A 21,803-nucleotide genomic window follows, 5' to 3' on the forward strand; every position below is an offset into this window, starting at 1 on the left:
CAAATCTCTCTACAATGTTGCTAATTCTCCTGGCTAACTCAGTGTATTTCCTTTGGACGTTTCTCTGTGCCGGCGCATGATTGTAGAACAGACGCCTTGTGGAGCTGACAATCCTTACGTAGACCATCAAGGAATGTCCACATCGTTGGGTGATGACAGGAGAAGAGAGATTGAAGGGCGTGATGCAAACCCTCCACAGAGTTGTTCGTGTTATACAGGCATTAAACAATGCTTTATAGAAGAATCAGTGATTAGAAATCACTTATTGCTCTATACAGGAATAAGTATGTGGGGATGACGTTTTCTAATTCAATGCTTTGACAGAAGCATTACATAATGCTTTATAAAGGATTAAGTGCCTGGGGATTAAGTGTCGGGGATGAAGTGTCGGGGATTAAGTGTCGGGGATGAAGTGCTTAGGGATTAAATGTCTTGGGGATTAAGTGTCGGGGATGAAGTGTCGGGGATGAAGTGTCTGGGGATTAAGTGACCGGATACCGAAGATGGAAACTGATAAATGTCCTGAGAGCAGTCTCAGCTAAGGTGTGAATGTTATAAATATCCTCATTACTCAGCACTTGTTAATATATACCAGATTACAATCAATGGATAATCATGAAAAAACAACAGAACAATGTGTAGGAAGTCATGGAAGAGAGTGAGCGCTTCATCAGTGACTTTTGAAGACAATATTCAGTGAAACGTATTGTCACCTATTGAGATTTATAGCAAAATCAACATAAAAACAAAACAGGAATAACTGGCAATAACAATTAACTGACTATCCATGCTAAATATTTATGGTCTGAACTACAATACAACTACAGTTGATGCCAGCAGACACTTTTAATGATAACATTCATGATACAGTTTTTTGGCTAGGATGTCGATTAAGCTATTAGCATCTGTTACAATGGGAAGATAAATGCGAGACAGTAAGCACAAGACCAGACAGGTGAGACATTATGCAGATCATGTTCTGTAGGTTATAATCAGGAAGTACACAGAAAAGTGTAGTCTGTGTTAAACTAGGTCAAGGCTGGTCTTATCCAACAATAATTTGGAGACAGTCATGGGCTGTTCTAACATCAATTAGGGCATACTTTTTACACAGAAGTTTAGGGTTCATACAGGTCTGACCAGACTGAACATAAGGACCTTCTAAGGACTTAGCAGTCTGTTATAACCAGTAGTAAGAAATTGTACTAAGCGCCAAACACCATAAGCTGCAAAGCCTGTTTATGACTTTTGTCCCCTCTTTTAGTCTTAACCATATTTTTATTTTCTTTTAATATGTATGTGTGCACACACTTTTCCTTAAGATTACTTCTGTAGCTTTCCCCAAACTGCCCTATGGGATAAATAAAGTGTTATCTTTGAGTTCTTCACTTCAAAACTACACTTGATAAATTTCCTTGCTATGTTGTGACTACCAACTATGGCTAGGGGTAAGTGATGTCTCTGTAAAGAAAGAATCGTTGATCTAGATATCCCTCTTTCTTGAGTCACACTACACCACTTACCAAATGGTGCATGGTTGGTGAATTTTTATGACAGCCACAATTTCTTATCCCTTCACCCCTTCTATCTTCCCAACTTATAGTCCCCAAACCAGACCCTTTGCAACTGCCCTGGCTGTTTCATACTCTTCAGCACGTTTTCAATTCTAACATATATCATGTTTAACAATTTTAAATCATTTTTCTTATTCCCCAACCTTTTGTTGAATTCTGTAATCCAGCCTCATAGCAACAGAGGACTACATGGACGAAGCATTACAGTATGCTAATCAATCACATCAATCCCTTTTAAAAAATATCTCTAAAAATACAATCTTTTTCACAACTCAAAACCATCATGAATAAGCCCATGGGACTTCGCATTGCTCACAAGCAGAAGGACAAATGCCAAACTCAAAGATGGTACGATAATGAGTGCCATACAGAGTATAAGCATTTCACAATATTAGTATGCAATCAACTGCACCTTAATTTTGCCTATCTTTAAATGTTTGAGAAAACTCAAATGAGATCTTAGCCATGACAGGAAAATCAGTGAGTGTGACTGGTACCAAAAATGGAATTATTTTTTTTTAGAAGAAAACTTACCGGATCTTCAAACTGAAAAATAGATGACCAATATATTTATTTTGACCAACATGTATGCATGAGTTATTCATTACATATTTTGTTGTCAAATTTTAACATTAAAACTGTCTTGGAACTGTAGGGTTAGCATATAACTATCAAAAAAAAGTGCACATTTTTGCATTCATATGCATGTGTGCACTCATGTATGGTGACTGTTGATCATGCATTGTAAACCTGTGCATGTTCATGCATACAAGTGTGCACCAGAGAGTGAAAAAAAATGCAAAGAAAATAGATGTGCCACATTGATTTAACATCACAACAGTTCTAGTGAGGCCTAAAGCACCTAGCCAAATAAGAGCCTAAAACAATAAATGCATATTTTGGTGTTTCTCTTCTCCCCTACAAATGGCACTACCAGTAGTAAGAAAATAAATGGAAACAGATTTTTTGAAACAGATAATGACTCCTGTTAAATATGCTTAAAATATGAAAGTTTTGGCCACAAATCAGACAAAGTGACCTGCACAACAGTTCATGGCTGTTAGTGGTGGCACAATTGAGAGGGAAGTTGGGGGAATTGGTGTTTTACGTTGAGCCAGCAACTACGCAACTACGGCTTTATCACAGCAAGCCAGCCAGTCGTGTAAACAGATGCCACAAGCAGAGAAAGAACAGCATGCCCAAGACAAGAGCTGAACCAAGGACAGCCAACCTTCACTGGTGGCACAATGGCTCAAACACCTGTCACCATAAAGGTGAGAATGCCATGTTGTTTGTTTCTTGGCTAGGACACACCTCTCTCTGGATATGATACTTATTCAAAGCATAGATGATGCATTATTTTCTTGGTTTTTATCCACCTTCTCTCTCTTGTTCTGTGTGTATGTGTGCATTCGCTTATGTGTGCATGAGCATGCTAGAACACGACAGTGTAATATTTCTTTTGAAAGATGAATAAAATAATGGGTTTCTTAAGAACACCTTTTTTTTTGAAAAAAAATGCCTTACAGTTTATGTCTGCAGTAAAAGAAAGACTTAAAAGTTTAGAAAATGGTCTTTGAGAGACAAGGGGAAAAAATGAAGCAGTTGGTATCCATGCATGACTGGATATTATTTTCTTTCATCTCGTGTAAAAATGAAACTCAAGGTCTGGATGGCGAAGTTTAAGTGATGTACTTGAAGTGCTTGTTATTGACTGAAGCAACCTGAAGCACTGTGTTGCAATATGCAGCCTTCTCTTCTTTACTACACCTGTCTCCAGGGCTTTCATTTTGATATACTACTTCACAGCCAATTCTCACTCCACTCTTCACTACAGGTTTACCCATATGATACTATTGTTCCCCTGGTCTGATTTCCCCATAGAATAAGCATGATCATGGGTTTTCATATACAGCTTCCTGAATTCTGTTCAGGGATTTTCCCTCAAAACAATGTACATAAAGTTTGGTAGATACCCTACTCCAATAATGCAACAGCTCAGGGTTTTCCAGGAGGGTTAAAATTAGTAGCACCTATGTATTGCGCTGATGGCTGACTGCCAAGAATGTACCCTGACCCTTGTGAGACATTCTGCTGACATTATGAAAAGGTACAGAATTTGACTATTGACAGCTAGTCATTTTTGTTTTCACTTAAAACTGCTGCATAGAGTGATCATTGTCCATGAAAAAAGATACATGACAGAAAAGCACATCAATGTGAATTAGAAAGTACATATTCATAACTGCCCATTGAAGAACAACAAAATTAAAACATATCAAGCCCTGACACAAAATTACTTAGGTGACTTTAATACTGTCTGGCTAACAGGAACATAAAAGAATATTTACATCTAATGTTACTCATATAATGAGGGTCCATCATCTGACCTTTAGTTTATGACCTGGAATATTATCCAGCTGTCCAAGATTTCAAATAACAGAAAAATACTTTAGTCAACAAGATAATAGCTACAATGACAACTTCCTTTTTCAGTTCTGTTCTCTCTAATAATAGACTTTAATCTTTCAGGCTTCAAGAAACAGAAAGAGCTGCATAACATGCATATTCACTCACCATCATTTCTGACCTAAACTCTAAGGAGTCCTGCAATGTGATCTGACATTAGTCAATTCTATAATTTTAAAAAATGAAATAACTTTTAACTGGTAAGACATAATTTAATCCAATGGTTCTTTGAACAGTTTTTTTTTTTTACACTCAAATGTGTGCTTCTGTACACATACACACAATGTAGGCTGATACTCTAAAATTGTTTTATTCAAATTAAACAAAATTTTATATGCCATGGATAAAGAAAACAGTACAGTAGACTCTCAGTTAACCAGCACCCACAGAGATTGGCAGATGCTGGATAACTATAGTTTCTAGTTGCCTGAGAGTTACTATTATTAAAAAAATAGGTCTAGTACTATACCCCATAATCTACCATATTATAAATTGTATGTTGATTTAAGATTGAAGTAAAGTAATTAAAAGCTGTATAATATAGCTTTGTGAATGAAGTGTGCAATTTTAGTTAAATATGGAAGTCTAGACACTATTAATGAACTCCACATAAATTTTTTTATTTAAACTATTATTTATTTGATTTTTTCTGGCTGCTTTAGAGTGCTGGTTACTTGAGCTCCCAATTAACAGTCTACTGTATTTACTAAAATATTCATGCCACAAAATCCAATCATAAATTAACATTCTTTTTACAAATAATATGAAGACATCCAACAGAAAAGTTTTTCTTTAACAAGCATAAATAACTGCATTCTGTTTACTTACTGAGAAAGCTGGAATGATGGCAACAACACTTGTCTGAGCTGCTGAATATCTATCCCCTTGATTGAAGTCTGTATAGGGAGAGGTGAACTGATCCTCAGAACTGTCACTGCTGTCATCGCTGGGTATGTTTTCCCTGGCTTCTGCAATCACCACCATTAACAAGCATTACTAAGCTTGTCAAATGTTTGTGAGATACTCTGCAAGTCACCCCTGGCCCCAAAAAACAATGCAGTGTGAAATTGTAATTGTGTTTTTCTTCTCTCTCCACATTCCACATGAAATCAATATTTTGTTGTGAGGGAGATGTTAATATCAGATTTACCAACTTCAGACCAATAAACATTTGTCACCCATTGCATCCAAAGGTTTTTTTTAAAAAAGTAAAAATAAGTCTTTTTTTTTTTGGTGGTGGGGGGGTTTGAGGTGGTACGGACATAACACAGGCAAAAAACAGAGGTGACTCTCTGCACTCTGCTTTGTCTGGGTTATGTGCACATCACTGACCAGTGCAGTCTGCCAATAACAAAGGTGCAGGGATGCAATTTATGTATATGCATATACATATGCATGTGCAAATACCTACATGTGTGTAAAAAGATGTGCTACACTGAAAATTATATTTCTGGTAATTTGTTGTTGAATTCTAATGCCTTCGGCTATAAAAAATGTCTTCATAGTTTAATATAAATTGTCTGGGCAAATATGCTCATGCTGATTTGACTAGAAGATACATCTAATTAATAAAATGCATTAGTGTCACTCCATATAAACTGCCCTAACACAACATGAAGGAAAAGAAACATAAATAGAAAGGGCTACAAAAATATTTACTTGATTAATAATACTTGCAATAAGACTACCTAGCAGAAGAAATCAACAGTGCATAAAGAAACACTAGTAATGATTATGTCCGACAGGGAACGTACCTACTGTAGCAATAAGAGGAGTCAGACCTTCAAATGCATACTCAATTTTTTTTAATTGCACTTAATTAACGCTGCACCTTGCAAAAAACTTTAATTCTTATTTTTATTTTCTAAGTTTTAATTTTGTGACTCAAACACTTTCCCATGTCAAATTGCCCACTGGGACAAATAAAGACTGTCATTGCCATTTCCAACTTCCTTATGAGAAAAAAATAAACATATCTTGACAATACGATAAGTTATACTTGTGTCTTCTTCCACAACAGGTAGATGATAAGAGAAATCTTTTGAAGAAATAGGACTGGACAGGGACTGCATGGGGGTGGTAAATGGTCTTGTAAGGGAACATAAGGTAGTGAGTGAGCACATGCATACATGTCCATGCACACTTAAGTATGCATGTGCAGGTGTGTATGCACTTTATTGTTGTGTAAACAAATACAATGATGATGACAATCCTCGCTGACACTTATTACATTAGCAACCATTATCACTCTGCATCCTCACTTCACATCACCATTCCACATCATCACACCATATCACCCTTTCTCCATATGAATTCTGGCTTATATTCAACAAAAATAAAAGTACATTTGGAATTCTTAAAACCCTATTTACAAAACTTTCAGTCGCCGTGATTGTAAAAAGAAGACAAATTTCCCAAACACAGGAGTATTTCATATATATGTTGGGGAAAAAGTGAGAGATATGTTCAATAACACAGCAAACACTAAGCAAGGTATTGAAAAGAGCTGGCTATGGTAACACATACAATACCTGGATTATCTGAGGAAAAGGATGACTGTGAGGAAGAGGAGGTCAACCTGTACCGTCCTCGGCCAAAGTATTCGTCCAATGCATCGGAAACACGATTGAAAAGAGCCATTAGGACTTTATGAACTTTCTACTCCGACTGCTCTGAATACTGAAAGTAACTAAAACACACTGCTACTGACGGTCTTTCGTGGCTGGGCATGACTGGTGGCCAAGGCTCTTCTTTCACTTTCCAGAATGCTTTTGACCTCAGCAGGAAGCATTCACATAATGCTTTGCTTTAGACATCTCCTTTGCAATCAACTTTCATTTACTAAGCCCACAGTTTTGTTTACCACCTGTAAGAACAGCAATACACCTTGACATACTTTAGGAGTTGTTAAGATTCACTGAATGTTCTCATTGGCTGCACAGAGTGCAATACAAATGGAGCTCACAATAGGTCACACAAAGCCACAATGCCGGGTATGGCACAAAACTGTTGTTCCTGGAGCACAGCAATCTTCAATATTAGTCCTTGCTGCCATGTGATGTCAATGTGCTTGTCATGACACCTGCCAAAACATCAGATCAACACTGAATAACAATGTTGTTGGTCAGAGCAAGACCTTGTAGCAGCAGTGCAAAACTTGAGGACCATTCCCAACATAGGTTTAAATATACTGGGAAGTGAGGGTGGGGGGAAACCTAGTACACTGTATATCAGTCAGCAAATAATGCTCCTTGTGCTTATCTTGCACACCTCCCAAGGTCTACAGTAAATGCTATTTATGCCTGAGGGGTGGACAGGTATGTGTTTACTTACAGAACTATCTCTTTTTGTTATATGATACTGTCTACTTCCTTTTCTTTACACCAGGGTGAGCAAATAGGTCATAGATGTGGGAAGATATACAGAGAGAGTGTGTGTGCATTCATGCATGAGCACCATCTAAAAGTTTACTTATTTTGTTTCCTTTAATATATATAATTATATATACATATATTCATGGCACCGTGCCATGTCCAAGTCAGATGCATGGTCCAGAATATGAATGTAGGTGCTGGCCTATGTGTCTAATCTGCAGTGTGATAACATGTCTGTCCTTCTGAGATGAAAAAAAGGGATATTCAATGATGAAACTTCAAGTGAAGACAAAGGGCAGGCCACCAGCACAGAGCTTTAAAAATAAATTTTTGATGACTGATAATGATATTATTGTCATTAGGAATATATGCAAAGCATACACATGAACCTACATAATGCACATAACATATAAGATGGTCATTATTCCTTCAAATTGACACTATTTTGAAAATTATGCTTTGTCTCATCCTTACGCTGAGAATTTATGTTATTCACAAATAATGAACCTGCAAGTTGAGATATTCCTGTTGACAATCTTTTTATTCTATCATTTCAGTGTTCTCATTACAGCTTTACTAGTTAAAGGACAAAGTAAAATAAAAGATTTTCTAAAGTATTTTTCATGTATTTCTTGCAAAGGCCACTAAATTGGACCGAAAGGGCCACAGTTTCCAGAATTTGTGTGATAACATGCTGTAGATGGCTGTCAACTTTAACAGCAAACTTTTCTGCATAGTTCCTTCTAAACCTCGTGCTCTTGTGTTTTCCCAAAAAAGCCCCATTTTCATTATTGTAATTCTGTTTATGATCACGACCTAAAAAACCTACAGAAAGACAGATAAATGCATTTTTAAGAACACTGTGATTTGTCTTTGAGAAAAAAAAAAAACCAAATGGGAGGGGCAGCTGTTTCCATTTTATTGTAAGCAGTGAAAATAGAATAAGTGGCCTATCTGTGATAACAGATATGATATTTATGAGAAGAGAATAACTAATTATGGTGGTGGATGATACCAGCAACGGTTAGCAATAAATGAGGGAAAAAAAATAGATGAAAGGAGAGAGGAAATGAGTCAGTTAGACTTGATTATAATGACAAAAGAAGGCAACTGAAAGGATAATAATTAACAGTGGTCAATGAGGTTAGGAGAGAAAAGGAAGGATAAAAAGAAAGATGGAAGAGAAAAAGAGAATGATTATTCTCAATGACCCTATATAGTTGAGAAAAGAACAAAGAATCTTACATCTTCAATTTTAAATCTTGGTAATACTGAGGCATATCTCAACACTTAAGCCAAAAAGTAAGTTTAAAAACCTATCTCCCATGGCATAAAGGTAAAAGGTCCCATATAACACCATGCATATATAAGACTTTAGTTTCAATGAAAGTTTCACCAAAGTTCAAACATAATGGGCATGTTTACATCCATTTAAATTAAAAACTACAAATATTTAAACAGAAAAAACACATAAAAAAGTTTACTCAAAACTTAGAAACAACTACAGACCAAGAAGTGGTTTTGTTTTGACAATCTATAAAAGCTATTTCATCCCCCAATCAGCATTTTCCAAGTCAAAGAAGCCATGACAGACCTCTCTATCTGTTAGATTGTATAAGTCAAATTGTGCTTTTCAAGAACACTTATAATTTCCTTTACCTTTTCTATAGAGTGATCACAGATATCCACAAACAGAACAAAAATTTACAGGTGCAGACTTCTGCATTGCCCATGGTAGGCAAACATCGCATTAATTCTGATTACATCTTGTCAGTTATAGCAGAAAGATCTGTGTATGTATGCCTGTAAGCATGTTATTGTCACCTGTGTCCACTGTGTGAGTTTATACATGTGCCTGCATGTGCACATGTCCAAGTGTGTGGTTACCCCAGTAAAATGTTTAGCTTCCTAGTCTATACATGTAGCCTATTTATATAATAGGAGCTTTTCTCTCGGGTCATTAAACACGATGCACCCTGAGGCACTGGCAATCCCTCTGATTCATTTTATTTTATATAAGATTTTATCCCTTGCTGCACATTTCTAGATGATGGCAGAAGGAAGACCTTGAATGATGAATCGCAGTTTTATGGTACCTAGGCACCAAAACTTTTAAAAAGAAAGCTATAAAAAAGGACTGAATGACAAGAGTTAATTGTTACACATTTAAAAGGGATTTTATTATTTTTGAAACTGGGTTTAGATGAAGCAAAACATATGGACCCTAACTCCAAGGTTGAAAATGATGTGTCTCTCTAAAAATCAACATGAACATGTTCTATTAATGCATAATCTGAAAAAGGGATACCCTTTTCAGCTTCATTGAAGAACAAAAATAAAATCAAATAACTAGTTGATGAAGACATTTTATCAAAATCTTATCATTTTGCACTAGCAAATTATATGACAAAAACTGATGAATAATATTGACATTGATAATCAAATAACAATGCAGCAATTCTACATCGTGGAAATATTGTCATTTTTGCTCAATAACTGTTCCCTACAGGATTGCTTTTACCCATTTTGGACTCTGATGATGTCATCAACTTAAACAATTTAGTGCTGTATCCATTTGTGAACAATATAAGTCACTTCAAGGAAAAGAGAATTGAGGTAAACAGCAAAATTATTAAGGGAACATGTTATTTCTGCTAATTGAAAAAATAGTTGTAATTTTAATGTTATTTCTGTATCATTTCTATGCTTTCCCAGAGATCACTACAGGAGGGAAAAAAAAGTGCAAGAGACATTTTAAGACCCTAATGCTTCTAACATGCAATAATAATAATGGGAACTTATAACATGCAGCATCACAGCCAAGATAGATCACACTCTCTGCGCATGTATGCCATGGATGATAATTATTCAATGAACCAGTAACACAAGTAAGAAAAAAAAACCTTTAAAAGCTGTCCACTAGTACAGCATTCCAGTATAAATTGAAAGATGTGAATTTTGCTTTATTCCCTAGCATAAAATATAAATAAACAGGACTTTACAAATGTTATTGTTACTCATGATTATTATTATGTTGCTGCTGATGCTGATAATGATTTTGACAGAGACACAGTAGAGATCTAATCTATAACATGATTTTCGGGGTTGCGTATACATAATGTTATATTTGAAAATAAGTTTTTGCAATAAGTTTTGAGCTGCACTATATGTAAACATTTACAACACACACAAATACATACATTCTGTAACTACATATTTATAACCCAGTGTCAACAAACAGGAAGTCACGACATTATAAATTCCACCCTCATACTGGTGAATGCTTCTTGTTAACAAGATAAGCAGACTGTGAATCACAAACATGTCAGCCTAACACAAAACCATACAGCAAACAAGGTTCTCGGATGCAAACAGGTTGCATCACATGCCACCCTATACAACAGTGCTGGGTGTGTGCAAAATATCTAAAGTATATACTCACTTAAGAGTGACTAAAATCAAAGTTAAAATACCCATATTACTCATAAAAATAAACTTTGAAGATGAACCACGAAGTGTATGCTGCTGAAATCTGCAACTAAGATTCTAACAGCAATCAAGAGCCTATGTGACATAGCTGTGCCATTAATTTCTACATGATGGTTACAAATCTGAAACAAAATGGTATAGTTTTATTGTTACTTAGAACTATATCCTTAGCTGAAAATGCACATAGCTGGTCAAAGTATTAGCAATGTTTGTTTCTTATCATGTGACTCATTTTGCTTGAAGACCTTTTTGGAACACCTCTTGTTGCTGCAGACTTACTGGAAGAACATTCTGCTTTTTTTTTAACAAGTATAAAGACTGAGAAAAGAGAAATTCTTGCTGCCTAATTTGTAATTTCTTGAAAACTAAGGCATGTTAATGTTTTAGCTTTTCTTCCAATCTTGCTTTGCTCTGGCCACAAACATCACTTTGATTTCATTGCATTAAAGCTTCATAAGTATTACATTATGACAAAAAAGAATGGGTTTGCACACATTATTCAGATAATTTAACACACATTACTTGCCACACAATTATCAGTATCCCCTGTACAAATTACCTGGTTTTATCTATTGATTGGAACAACCGATGCAGCTAAGTGAATCAACATTTTTGCTTAACTTTCTTTTTATTTAGTATATGATCACTTTCAATACCCACATCAAAGCTTTCAACAATGTCACAGTAGAATTAATCCAGAACATTAACACAGCTACAGTTATCTGTGAACCAGACAACCCTTGACATCTGCTAGGATTTATTATATACTTGGCCTCTCAAGCAAGCTATTTATTACCTTATCTACAGCTATATTCTGCCATGATTGTTACAATTGCTCTCAAAGTTCAAAACAAGAAGAAATGGGGGAGAGAAGAAGCAAGGAATATTTCCACCTTACATCTTGTTTTCACTCACTAAACACTATCAATTAATATTTGTTAAATGCTGTACCCCAGTCAAAGCAAGGCTTAGTGCATTTCATACAGAAGACAAAATTTAAAACTAGGTAAAAGTATAGACGTTATACCTGGTAAAAGTAGGTAACAATGAGCAAATCCACATACACAGCGAGATAATAATATAAATGCAAGGTTTGTATAGCGCACACTCACATTCCTTAGGACCATTCTCGCAGAGCTTGAGAACAAGGGTTAATCTTGTTCAACATAGACAACATATAAGGGACAGAAGAACAAACAACATACGAATGATGGAAGGATAAACAACAGCAATGATGATGAATAAAAGACAAATACAGAAAACGAAAAGAGAAAGTAAGTCAGAAGGACTGAGAGCATTGTGATTTTGCAAAAGAAAGATGAGTAAGGAAGTAGCAATAAGCGGAAAAGGGGGGGGGGGAGAGGTGTGACAAAGGACTAGCATTGTGTGAACTGCTGTTAGGAGTAATGCTTAAGGAAGAGGTACATTTTCCGTTTAAAGAATTCAATTGTGGGTAGGTGGCGGATATGGAAAGGGAGTTCCATTGTTTTGCTACACAGTAACTAAAAATCATGTGACCATATGTTTTTGTTCTGGTGATAGGAACAGTTAGGAGATGAAGAATAAGAGCATAGTTGTCTGGATTGAACACAAGGGAAAAGACTTCAGAGAAAAAGTCAGGGCAGGAGCCAGCAAAGAAATTAAAACATAGCACAATCTGTACTGGATGCAAGAGCGGATGGATAGCCAATGCAGAAAACAGAGAGGAGTGACATGTTCCTGCTTCCTAGCTCTATGCACAAGACGTGCAGCGTAATTTTGTACTTTCTGGAGTTTATAAAGAAGGTATGCAGGGCAGCTTGCAAGCAAGAAATTGAAGTAATCAAGCCAAGAAAGAACAAATGCACAGACAAGAGTGCTGGTAGCATGCATAGAAAAATATGACAGATGGTGCTGATCTGATGTAGCTCATGATAGGCAGACTGACAGAGAGCTATAACTTGTTTATCAAGAGTCATGTCTGCAGCGACAATGAATCCCAGATTCCTGATGGATGATGCAAAGGTGATGTTGGTTTCACTCACATTGATGTAATTTGGCAGACAAACAGATGAAGGTTGATTTCTTCTTCTCAAACATAGGAGGGCTTCCATTTTATCATCATTTAGTTCGTTACCATCCAGTCCTTGACATCCCTAATACAGGCTTTTATGATGCTACTAGAAGAGTGACACTCAGCTGGTGGAGTGGAGCAGTATAGTTTAATGTCATCAGCATATGATTGATGAGAAACCTGTGAGACTGGATGTAAGATGACAGTGGTTTTGTGTACAAAATGAACAGAACAAAGCCAAAAAGTGAGCCTTGGGGGACCCCACAGGAAAGTGAAGTAGGGCAAGATGTTTGACCATCAACGAACACAGTCTGTGTCCTATCAGTGTCCTATGGAGTTGAACCATGAGAATGCAGGTCCTGAAATTCTATAGAGGGTGTGGAGTTTATGAAGGAGCAGAGAGTGGTCGATAGTGTTGAATGCAGGAGACAGGTCCAGTACAGGGCAGATAATATGTCTGCGGGAAAAAGGTCTATATGCTGACTGAGCTTTAGGGATAAGGTGGTGCTCTTGTAAGTAGGCCCAGAGCTGTGTCCAAACTATTTTCTCTATGATCTTAAAGAGAAAAGACAAGTTGGATATTGGGCATCAAGCATGGACTTCTTAAGTAGTGGCCTCATGAGGGCATTTTTAAACAAAGATGGGAAAACACCTGATGACAAGCTGACATTTACAATATTTGTGATGGCAAGAAGTAAACATCTAAACACTCAATAAGAAAACATGTGGGCATTGGGTCTACTGGCAAGTTGTTGCAAAAGAATCACTTTTACATCAGCCTCAAAGACTGGTCAAAAGTTGGTCAGAGAGCATCCTGGGAGAATATCAGAAGAGATGCTGTCAGGTGCCAACATCAAGTCCAAGGATAATCGAATGTCTGATATCTTGCTAACAAAATAATTACAGCTGTGAAGCAGGGTGGGCAGTGGCATTGCCTAGCAAATTTCCATTCAACTGCATGTATCAAAAACCTTTTTTGGAGGAGGTGCAATTAATTATTTAGGCCTGAAAATAGTTTGGCTTTGTTGATGCATTTTGCAAGGCTTCACTTCACTGTGTTATAAGTCTCTTTATGGATGGTGACTCTATTCTTCAGCAAAACACATTCAGCTCACTGGCAAGTCCACTTCAGGTCACAGACTGGTGCATCAGACATCGAGACATTAAGGTGTGTAAATCAATAACTACGCAAAACAGTCAAGTTGCTCAACAAAGGGTGGTTGGAGCAGCAGCATCTGCAAGTGTGCTTTAAATGCCAGTATATAAACATTGCTAGCTGTTCTAAAAACTGGAACTGATAATGGGTATTTGCAATCAGGTTCAATCAGTACACAGTAATGGTCAGATGAGAGATCTTGAGAAACATCAATGACTGCATTAACTGGTCATCTGGTTGATGTGTGACCCACTCTTTTGTGAGTGGACTGCAACACGCACTGGACAAGACGGAAAGTGTGCAACAATTCTGACATTTTGACAGTGTCAGGATAAGACTTGTTGTCAAAGTGTACATTAACATCTCCAAGAAGCACTGCCACTGAGTGCATTGTTGTTGTCCAACAACAGATCATGAAATTCTGAGAAAAAGGTAGAGGCTGTTTGTTCTTGGCACTCGGAGGGGGTCTATAGATGCAGAACAGGTACACTGAGCAGCTGGGAACTGAAAAGGAGACTTGTACACATTCAAAAGATTTGGAAACAATAATACAGTAATAAAAGACAGGTACTTGGCAAGTGATGATCTGTAGATTATAGCAATGAATACAGCATGTAGGACAGGGGAAAGATTTCAGGCAGTAGCCCACTGGAGTTTGATCGACACACACGATCTCTTAAATGCATAGATAAGTGATAACTGCATAGATAAGACTCTACCAAAACACAAACATATGTGCAGGTATGTTTGCACACATATAGGCAATCAAGCACCATTCAGAAAAGCCCCACCACAGCCAGTAAAAATCAAGTTTGTGAAAAAAGAGCTCTGGAAAGTATGCCTTGAACAGCTAAGCAGCTACATCTTCAAAGTGTTCTTGAAATATTTGGTTGAGTCAAAGAGATCTTATTAATGTTATACCATCTTTAAGTAGCATGAGAAAAGGCCTGCTCACAAAACATTTAATACATATCTTGGAGATTTTGAGAATGGAATCTGGTGATCAAAGAAAGAGTGAACTTGTTGAAGGAGTACTTATCCTGTCAGAATATCAGAAACTTACACAGGAAAAAATGTGGGAGGAAAAAACTGACAGATTAGCAACACTGTCTTCAGAAGCAGTGCAGCTAAAATCATGCTCCATTGTCCTCAGAACAAGTCTAGCATTCTAGTCTCAGAAGTTTGTGGAGAAGACTCTTAGGGCACCCAACATGAAGGGAGTTGACAAAATCAAGTCTTGACAGGATTGGGGAACAGACTAGTGTTTTACTAGACTCTACTGTGAGCTAATATCTAATAGAATCAAATCTGACAAATTGCAAAAAAAGGCTGAGTGACACAGGTGAGAAAAAAGAGTTATTAGTGAAAATGAATCGGAAAAGTCAGGTGCTAAATGTGAGAATGCTATGTCGACATATACAATTATCACAAATGAATGATATACAAGGAAAAACAACCTGTCTGTATCATAAATATCCTCAGTTTTATCATGCTTTAGTATCTTAATGGTCATCCAGCATTTGATGTCAGCAATACATTGTTGCAGCTTGCAATACTGTACTGGTATCCTTCTCAAAGGGATGATAAGAGATGTACAATTGTGAATCAGACTGGTTTAGAACAGAGTGTCTATCAATTTGTAAGGTAAGTGGTTTACTGCACATAACAAAAAGCACATGACTCAAAAGAAAGCTCAAGGGACACCAAATGAAAGATCAGAACGATAAGAGGTAATACTGTGTAAATAACTGGGTGCAACCATCAAGATAACTAAATGAGAGTGTTGATAAGAACATTCTGATCAATTGTGTTAAAAGCAAAGATAGAATCAAGAAGTGTGAAAAATGAGACTTAAGTAGAGTTCAAAATTAGCCCACAAAAAAGACTAAAAGACCATTAATGGTTTTAGCATGTTTCCTTGAAAATTAAAACATTAATGAATTAAATGTATATTTATGCTGTAAATATACATGGTCAACACAAAAGAAGCCAATAATGCATAATGTCTCTAACATACACAAAGCTGCAGATAAATGGTTATTTCATAGCACCATCACAAAGTATGTTATACACGTAGAAATGCTTTCAATTATGAACCTCTATGGTTATCTTTGGTATTTTCGCTTAGGGACTCACCTGTTTCAAGATCAAGGGCAACAGAATAGATGCCCGACTGTGAAGGTGGTGACTCTACACGTGGAGCTGGCAATGGTATTGGCCTGGTTCTAGGTGGAGGAGGAGGGATAGAGCTCAACCGAAAATTTAAATCCGACTTTGCATTCAGTCCTGCAGTAGCTGGAATTTCACAGTAAGTATCTGATTCTTTCACACCCTCCATAGTGACTTTATTGTCTGTCACTATGTCTGGAAATGATGCAGTGAAATCTGAAGGCCCTTGGCATCCACCTTGATCACCTGGCCAAGCTCCAGTGTTCCTTCCCTGTGGTGTCTCTACTGTAGAAGGAGCATTAAATTCCTGACATTCCTTCAGAAACCTAGAATACTTAAATGGATCATCAGGGAAAAAGCTGATGCCAGGTGTCTCCAAGTTTTTAAATACAGCAGATGATGGTTCTTCTTTGTTGTCAGTGGATGATTCTAGCACATGTGAGGTATCATTGAAAGTTACATGGGAAATGGGAGCAGAATTTTTAGGCTGAGGTCGAGGTGGAACAGATGGAGGCTTATTTAAAACAACACCTGCTTCAGGCAATGGTGGTGGAGTGCGAGCTGGTGGTGGAATGTTGTAAGTAGGATCAAGTTCAACATATTCTCCAAGCTGCTGACCACAGTGGGGCTGTACAACTGGTACATCTTGCTGCTTGGGTGAGAAGACCATGAAGTCTGACTTTGGTCGAATCAGTCCCTGATGCTTGGATTGGCATTTACTTGATACCCAAACTGCTTCATATTCTTCTTCACTCAAACTCTCCTCTTCAACTATCTTAGAGCTTTGTCCCATTTCAGAAACTTGAGGTTTGCTAATATTTAGCTTGGATTCTTTTGAAGTTTCCCAAACTTTAGTGGGTTGAAGAAAGCTTAGTTCCAGATCATTTGTATGAGGTTTGGACACAACAAAAGGATCAAACTCTCTTTCATATCCATCTTGATAGGATCTGTCCTGTTTATTTACTCTTGCATAGCCATCCTTGCTCAATTCTAAACTACCAAATGCTGCTTCAAAGTTTGCTTCATGAACTGGCTCAATAGAAGATTTTGTACTTTGAGGCAATGAACATTCTACTGAGGTTTCAGTCATAGCTTCAATATTTGATGGTGTGGCATACTCTTCTTCCACAATTTTTGAGAATCTAAAAGTATTTCCAAAGTCACCATCAAATGCACTACTGTTCACTGTGCTAGATGCATGGACTGATGGTTGACTGGTTTCAGAAATTGTTAATAAACTGGTATTTACATACATACTCTCATCTTCTGATTCAGGTTCAGTTGGACTAACATAAGCATCCTGGTTACAGTAAATGTTTTCAGTTTCATAGCTCCTGCCCTCGACAGTAGTAGAAAGACTAGATGTGCTATTTGTGACTAAAGCTTCACCTGTACCTCCTGAATGTCTTGGATTAGGCGAAGAATATTCTGACTCAAATGTCTCCATTTCTTGCTTTACCTGCTCATTGATCATTGCTTCAATTTCATCAGCATTAGGTGGAAAGTTGTCCAGCTTGTTTATGCATTTTGATGACCGAGTCCTTGGACGGGGGCGAGGTTTGGGCCTTTCGCTGGTATCTGCCTGTAATATACCATCTAGAGATGTGGGAGACCTCATCTCAACAGCTGCTATTGTCCCTTTGGGACTGGCTGCTCCTCTTGGCTTAGGTGTCGGGCGGGGCTCTTGGGCAGCCCTAGATAGCCCTAGTGCATCCTGAATGGAAGATCTGTTAGGATGCTTCTTTGGAGGGAGTGAGGGTGGAATTTCCAGTTTTCTCTCATCTGGAAAAGCAAAACTCTGCCTGCTTGGGGGAATATCATATACATCATCCTCATCCACACTGGAATGTCTGGCAGAGTCAGCCATCATATACACAAGAAGGCAAGCTGAGACTTCTTTTAGAAACCTCCTGTCAGTTCATCTGTAACATATGCCAATATAATTACAAAATAAGCAAAATAAACTTACTAGGAAGCCAACAGTTCCAAATCAAGACGCATTCATTAGTAGCAGTTTTACAACTTTCTTTTTAGGAAACTTTAAGAACTGTAAAAAATAAAAGCAGCCTTTAATATCATGAATTTACCTTTCACCCATGTCACCCCCATCCTCAAAAGGATAAATATCTAATAGAGCAGTGTTTCTGATATTTAAAAATGTATGGAAACAATGAAAAAGAGCTCCAAATCAAATAAATTCTTCCAAGGAGATCTGAAAATGTTTAACAATTTGGCCTTACGAGACTATGACACTAATAAAAAAAGAAGTTGACAATAATCTGAACACATGTAAATTGATATGTACTTTTCTGCAATAACTTTATCTTCTGTTTCACAATTTAATTTTAGGTCTAAAAACTCAATAACATTTTTTAATAGATTGTTTTAAAAAACTTCAATTTTATGAATGGGAAACAGTGGGATGAATTCATATAACTGAACAAGGATGGATTAACCAAGATCACAAACTGTAATCTACCATGCATATCCTGAAAAGACCAAGCACACCCTGCATAAGTCCTCTACCAGGAATTAAACAACTACTTAGGAGAATTAGTGTATAAATGAGCCCTTATTTGTTTGGGTCTTTCAGTTTACACGATTTGATAAGACTCATAATGAACCAGCAGTTACAAACTAAGAGAGTGAAAAAAATATCTCATAATCAAGATATATACTTATATTTTACAATGTAGTTTGGCAAATGTCTTAAGTTAAAATTCTGCCACCTCCTTGCTCGTGCTTATTGATTTATATGAAAAATGGCTTGATTGTGTCAGTTCTCAATTTCCACCACTGAAAAATCCTAGCAAAAATTAAGAAATGATGCAGCTGATGATGGCAATAATGATAAGGTTTATTTTACACAAATTTAACACACTATGAAAAAAGAATGCATGTAACTTTCAGCCGTATTATCCTCAGGTCTCTAACATCTGTTGTTCCTGAGACTATTATCAAAGCACCCACAGCTCCAGTGATTGATAACCACAACACCTGTACTGATGATCCCACATTTTTAACACAAAAACAGCCATTTTCAAGAACTGCAACAGTGCTTTCAAATATAACACCAAAATTGCTAAACTACACAGTTAAAAGTGTGTGACTAACTTAAGTTAGGAAAATATAAAATGGATGTAGATTTTTATCTCATTTTTCTTTCTGATCCCTAAAAGTTACATAGACTACCAAGGAAAAAGCTATTGCCATATAAGTATATATTATCAATATATTTTACTTCCATCACAAGAATCCTATTCAGTTTTTCTGATAAAGAGAATAACTTTTGATTTTCTTAAATGTGTGTGCCTTTTCTTTGATATACTTGATTGTATTTGCTATTATTTATTATAATTTTTTCAAGTATGTTTATGCATTTTAAATAAGTTTAGATTTAAAAGTCTACCACAAAAAATTAGTATGTGGTGATTCAAAAAAGGTTCACACATCTCAAAAACCATTAAAACGTCACTCAACAATATTCTGATATGGTTGGTATCCAATAGATTTTGAACACAAAGCAAACAGCAAACTGAGTATATATATATTTACTATCAAGCATACAGATTATAAAACATCAAGCATGATTCCTCTTCTGTTCCTTTCTCAACGCCCCCATTATTCCCCATTTCCCATCCAAATTACTTATTATGGAGCAATCCAGATTCATTTCTGATTACCTTCTATCATGGGCAAGAAGCATTCCTCAGTTGAAGATGCATCAGGTCTACCAGCTGAATTCACAGGGCAATGGGCTCATCCCTCATTTCTTTCAATTTGACACTGACAGAATTCCATCAGATCATTAGCAAAGCATGTGCAGTAAACTAGCCACCAAGATAACGATATTCACACATCTTTATCCTTAGATTTGCCTCCTTAAGGCTACTTACTGTGGGTATAGTCTCGAAAAAAGATTTTTTTCAGTCTCATTAATATTTTAATGTTGGTTTTGCACTCCCATCAATAAAAAGCCCGATTTAAGCCTGAAATTCCACCTTAATTATTTAATGTCATTGATCATATAATCTGTATTCATAGAATTCGATCTTAATAGAATCCCTTAATTGTAAAATAAGCACAGAGATATTTCCCCTCCCCCCACCCACCTCATCCCACTGGCAGCAGAGCTTGCCAGCCCCTCGTATCTAATAAATGCTGTGTACCATATATACAGAGAGATACATACACAACTGCATGCATCTGCTAGCTTGAAAATAAACACTAGAAGCCTGAGCCAGAAACGAAACCAAGACCTGACGAGCTCGGTTCTTACTGATTTTCACAGTTCTTTAATTTGCTTTGACACTCACGCCTGTTTGTCTGCATTGCGTGTCATCGGTTCCATCTGTACTTCCTCGGCTCATTAGACCCAGTCGTAAAAGACTTTAAAATGTGTAAAATGATTAGAGCTTCCGTGTTAAGCCACGAACCTATACACGTCCACCGTGAAGCTAAGTGCGTACCTGCTACCTTGATGCACTTGCGAAGTACGACCGTGCTGATTGGTCTTCCCACCTCGAAATCCGACCCCCAAAAAAGAATAACAGAGTTTTCGTAAGCAAGAGAAAAGTTTGTTAGAATATCTACTTACATACACATTTGATATCACAACTACCGGAAAGAAGAGGGCGCAGGAGTATACACTTTTCACTTCCCAGTTAAACTATGAAATACCAAAGGTTAAGAGCCGATAAAATGATTCATAGCTGCACTATGTAGAAACGTGTCGTCTGCTTCCTGCGCGAGTCCTGCATGTTCGATCCATTAAGGGCATGAAGTAAACTTGAACTCTTAGTAAGTATTAAATTAAGTATTAAGTTTTAAATTATTAACCTTTTACAGTTCTGCTACCGAAAAGCTTTGGTTTTTTTGTAGTTGATGTTCGTTAACACAGTCGCGCCACGATGAAAGATAAAATTGACACTGACACTGCCAGAAGTATGCAACAACGTGTTATCAGTAGTTATGGCTCGGTGGATTCTTCATCATACACATATTTCGTTGACACTAGCATACAAAATAATTAGTCAACGTTCCCTCAGACCTCTGGCTTTGAATCAAGGTTTAGGTCGAATTATTTTGTTCTTCTAAAGTTGCCTTAAATATTTTTGTACAAAAATGACCGTGGTTTTGCAAAGGAATAAAATTTTTGCTATGGCCTTATAATTTTTATCATTTGGGATTTCCGTGTTAAAAAACTTATGATGCAAGCAAAGATCAGTAGCAGTAGTTAGAAGAATATGTAGACGAACTGTTTAACATCCGACAGCAGACCAGGGATTCAGGGGAGTCTACTCTGACTTGTCTGCCACTGGAGCACTCAGTCACCTCAGACAATCGTATGTGTGTGAGGAAGCCCACGAACCATTCTTTTATTTACAATTCTTACGGTAGCATCTGTCTTAAGAAAGAGGGCATTGGAGATACATGACGCAGACTTCGTTTTCTACAGTAACATGCTTATATTTGCTGGACTTGGATTACTATTCGAGGGTTCGGCGAACTAGTCTGAC

At 37.0% G+C, this 21,803-nt stretch overlaps 1 protein-coding gene across 8 annotated transcripts in view; it reads right to left on the minus strand.

Moving 5' to 3' along the window:
- Positions 1 to 21,349, minus strand: part of LOC112558567 (arf-GAP with Rho-GAP domain, ANK repeat and PH domain-containing protein 1-like) — a 50,511-nt gene extending 29,162 nt beyond the window's left edge. Inside the window, exons 1-5 of one of the 8 annotated variants that reach the window (XM_025229100.1) lie at positions 21,124 to 21,349; positions 19,968 to 20,070; positions 16,252 to 18,206; positions 4,872 to 5,011; positions 4,152 to 4,193 (exon numbers count right to left, since the gene is read on the minus strand). In XM_025229100.1, the coding sequence (XP_025084885.1) occupies positions 4,152 to 4,193; positions 4,872 to 5,011; positions 16,252 to 18,154 (2,085 nt within the window). In that variant the 5' untranslated portion in view covers positions 18,155 to 18,206; positions 19,968 to 20,070; positions 21,124 to 21,349. The other 7 variants (XM_025229098.1, XM_025229099.1, XM_025229102.1 and 4 more) reach the window with 7 other exon arrangements.
- Positions 21,350 to 21,803: the final 454 nt, after the last annotated feature.

This window comes from Pomacea canaliculata, linkage group LG3 (genome assembly GCF_003073045.1).
Source record: "Pomacea canaliculata isolate SZHN2017 linkage group LG3, ASM307304v1, whole genome shotgun sequence".
Classification (NCBI taxonomy): domain Eukaryota; kingdom Metazoa; phylum Mollusca; class Gastropoda; order Architaenioglossa; family Ampullariidae; genus Pomacea; species Pomacea canaliculata.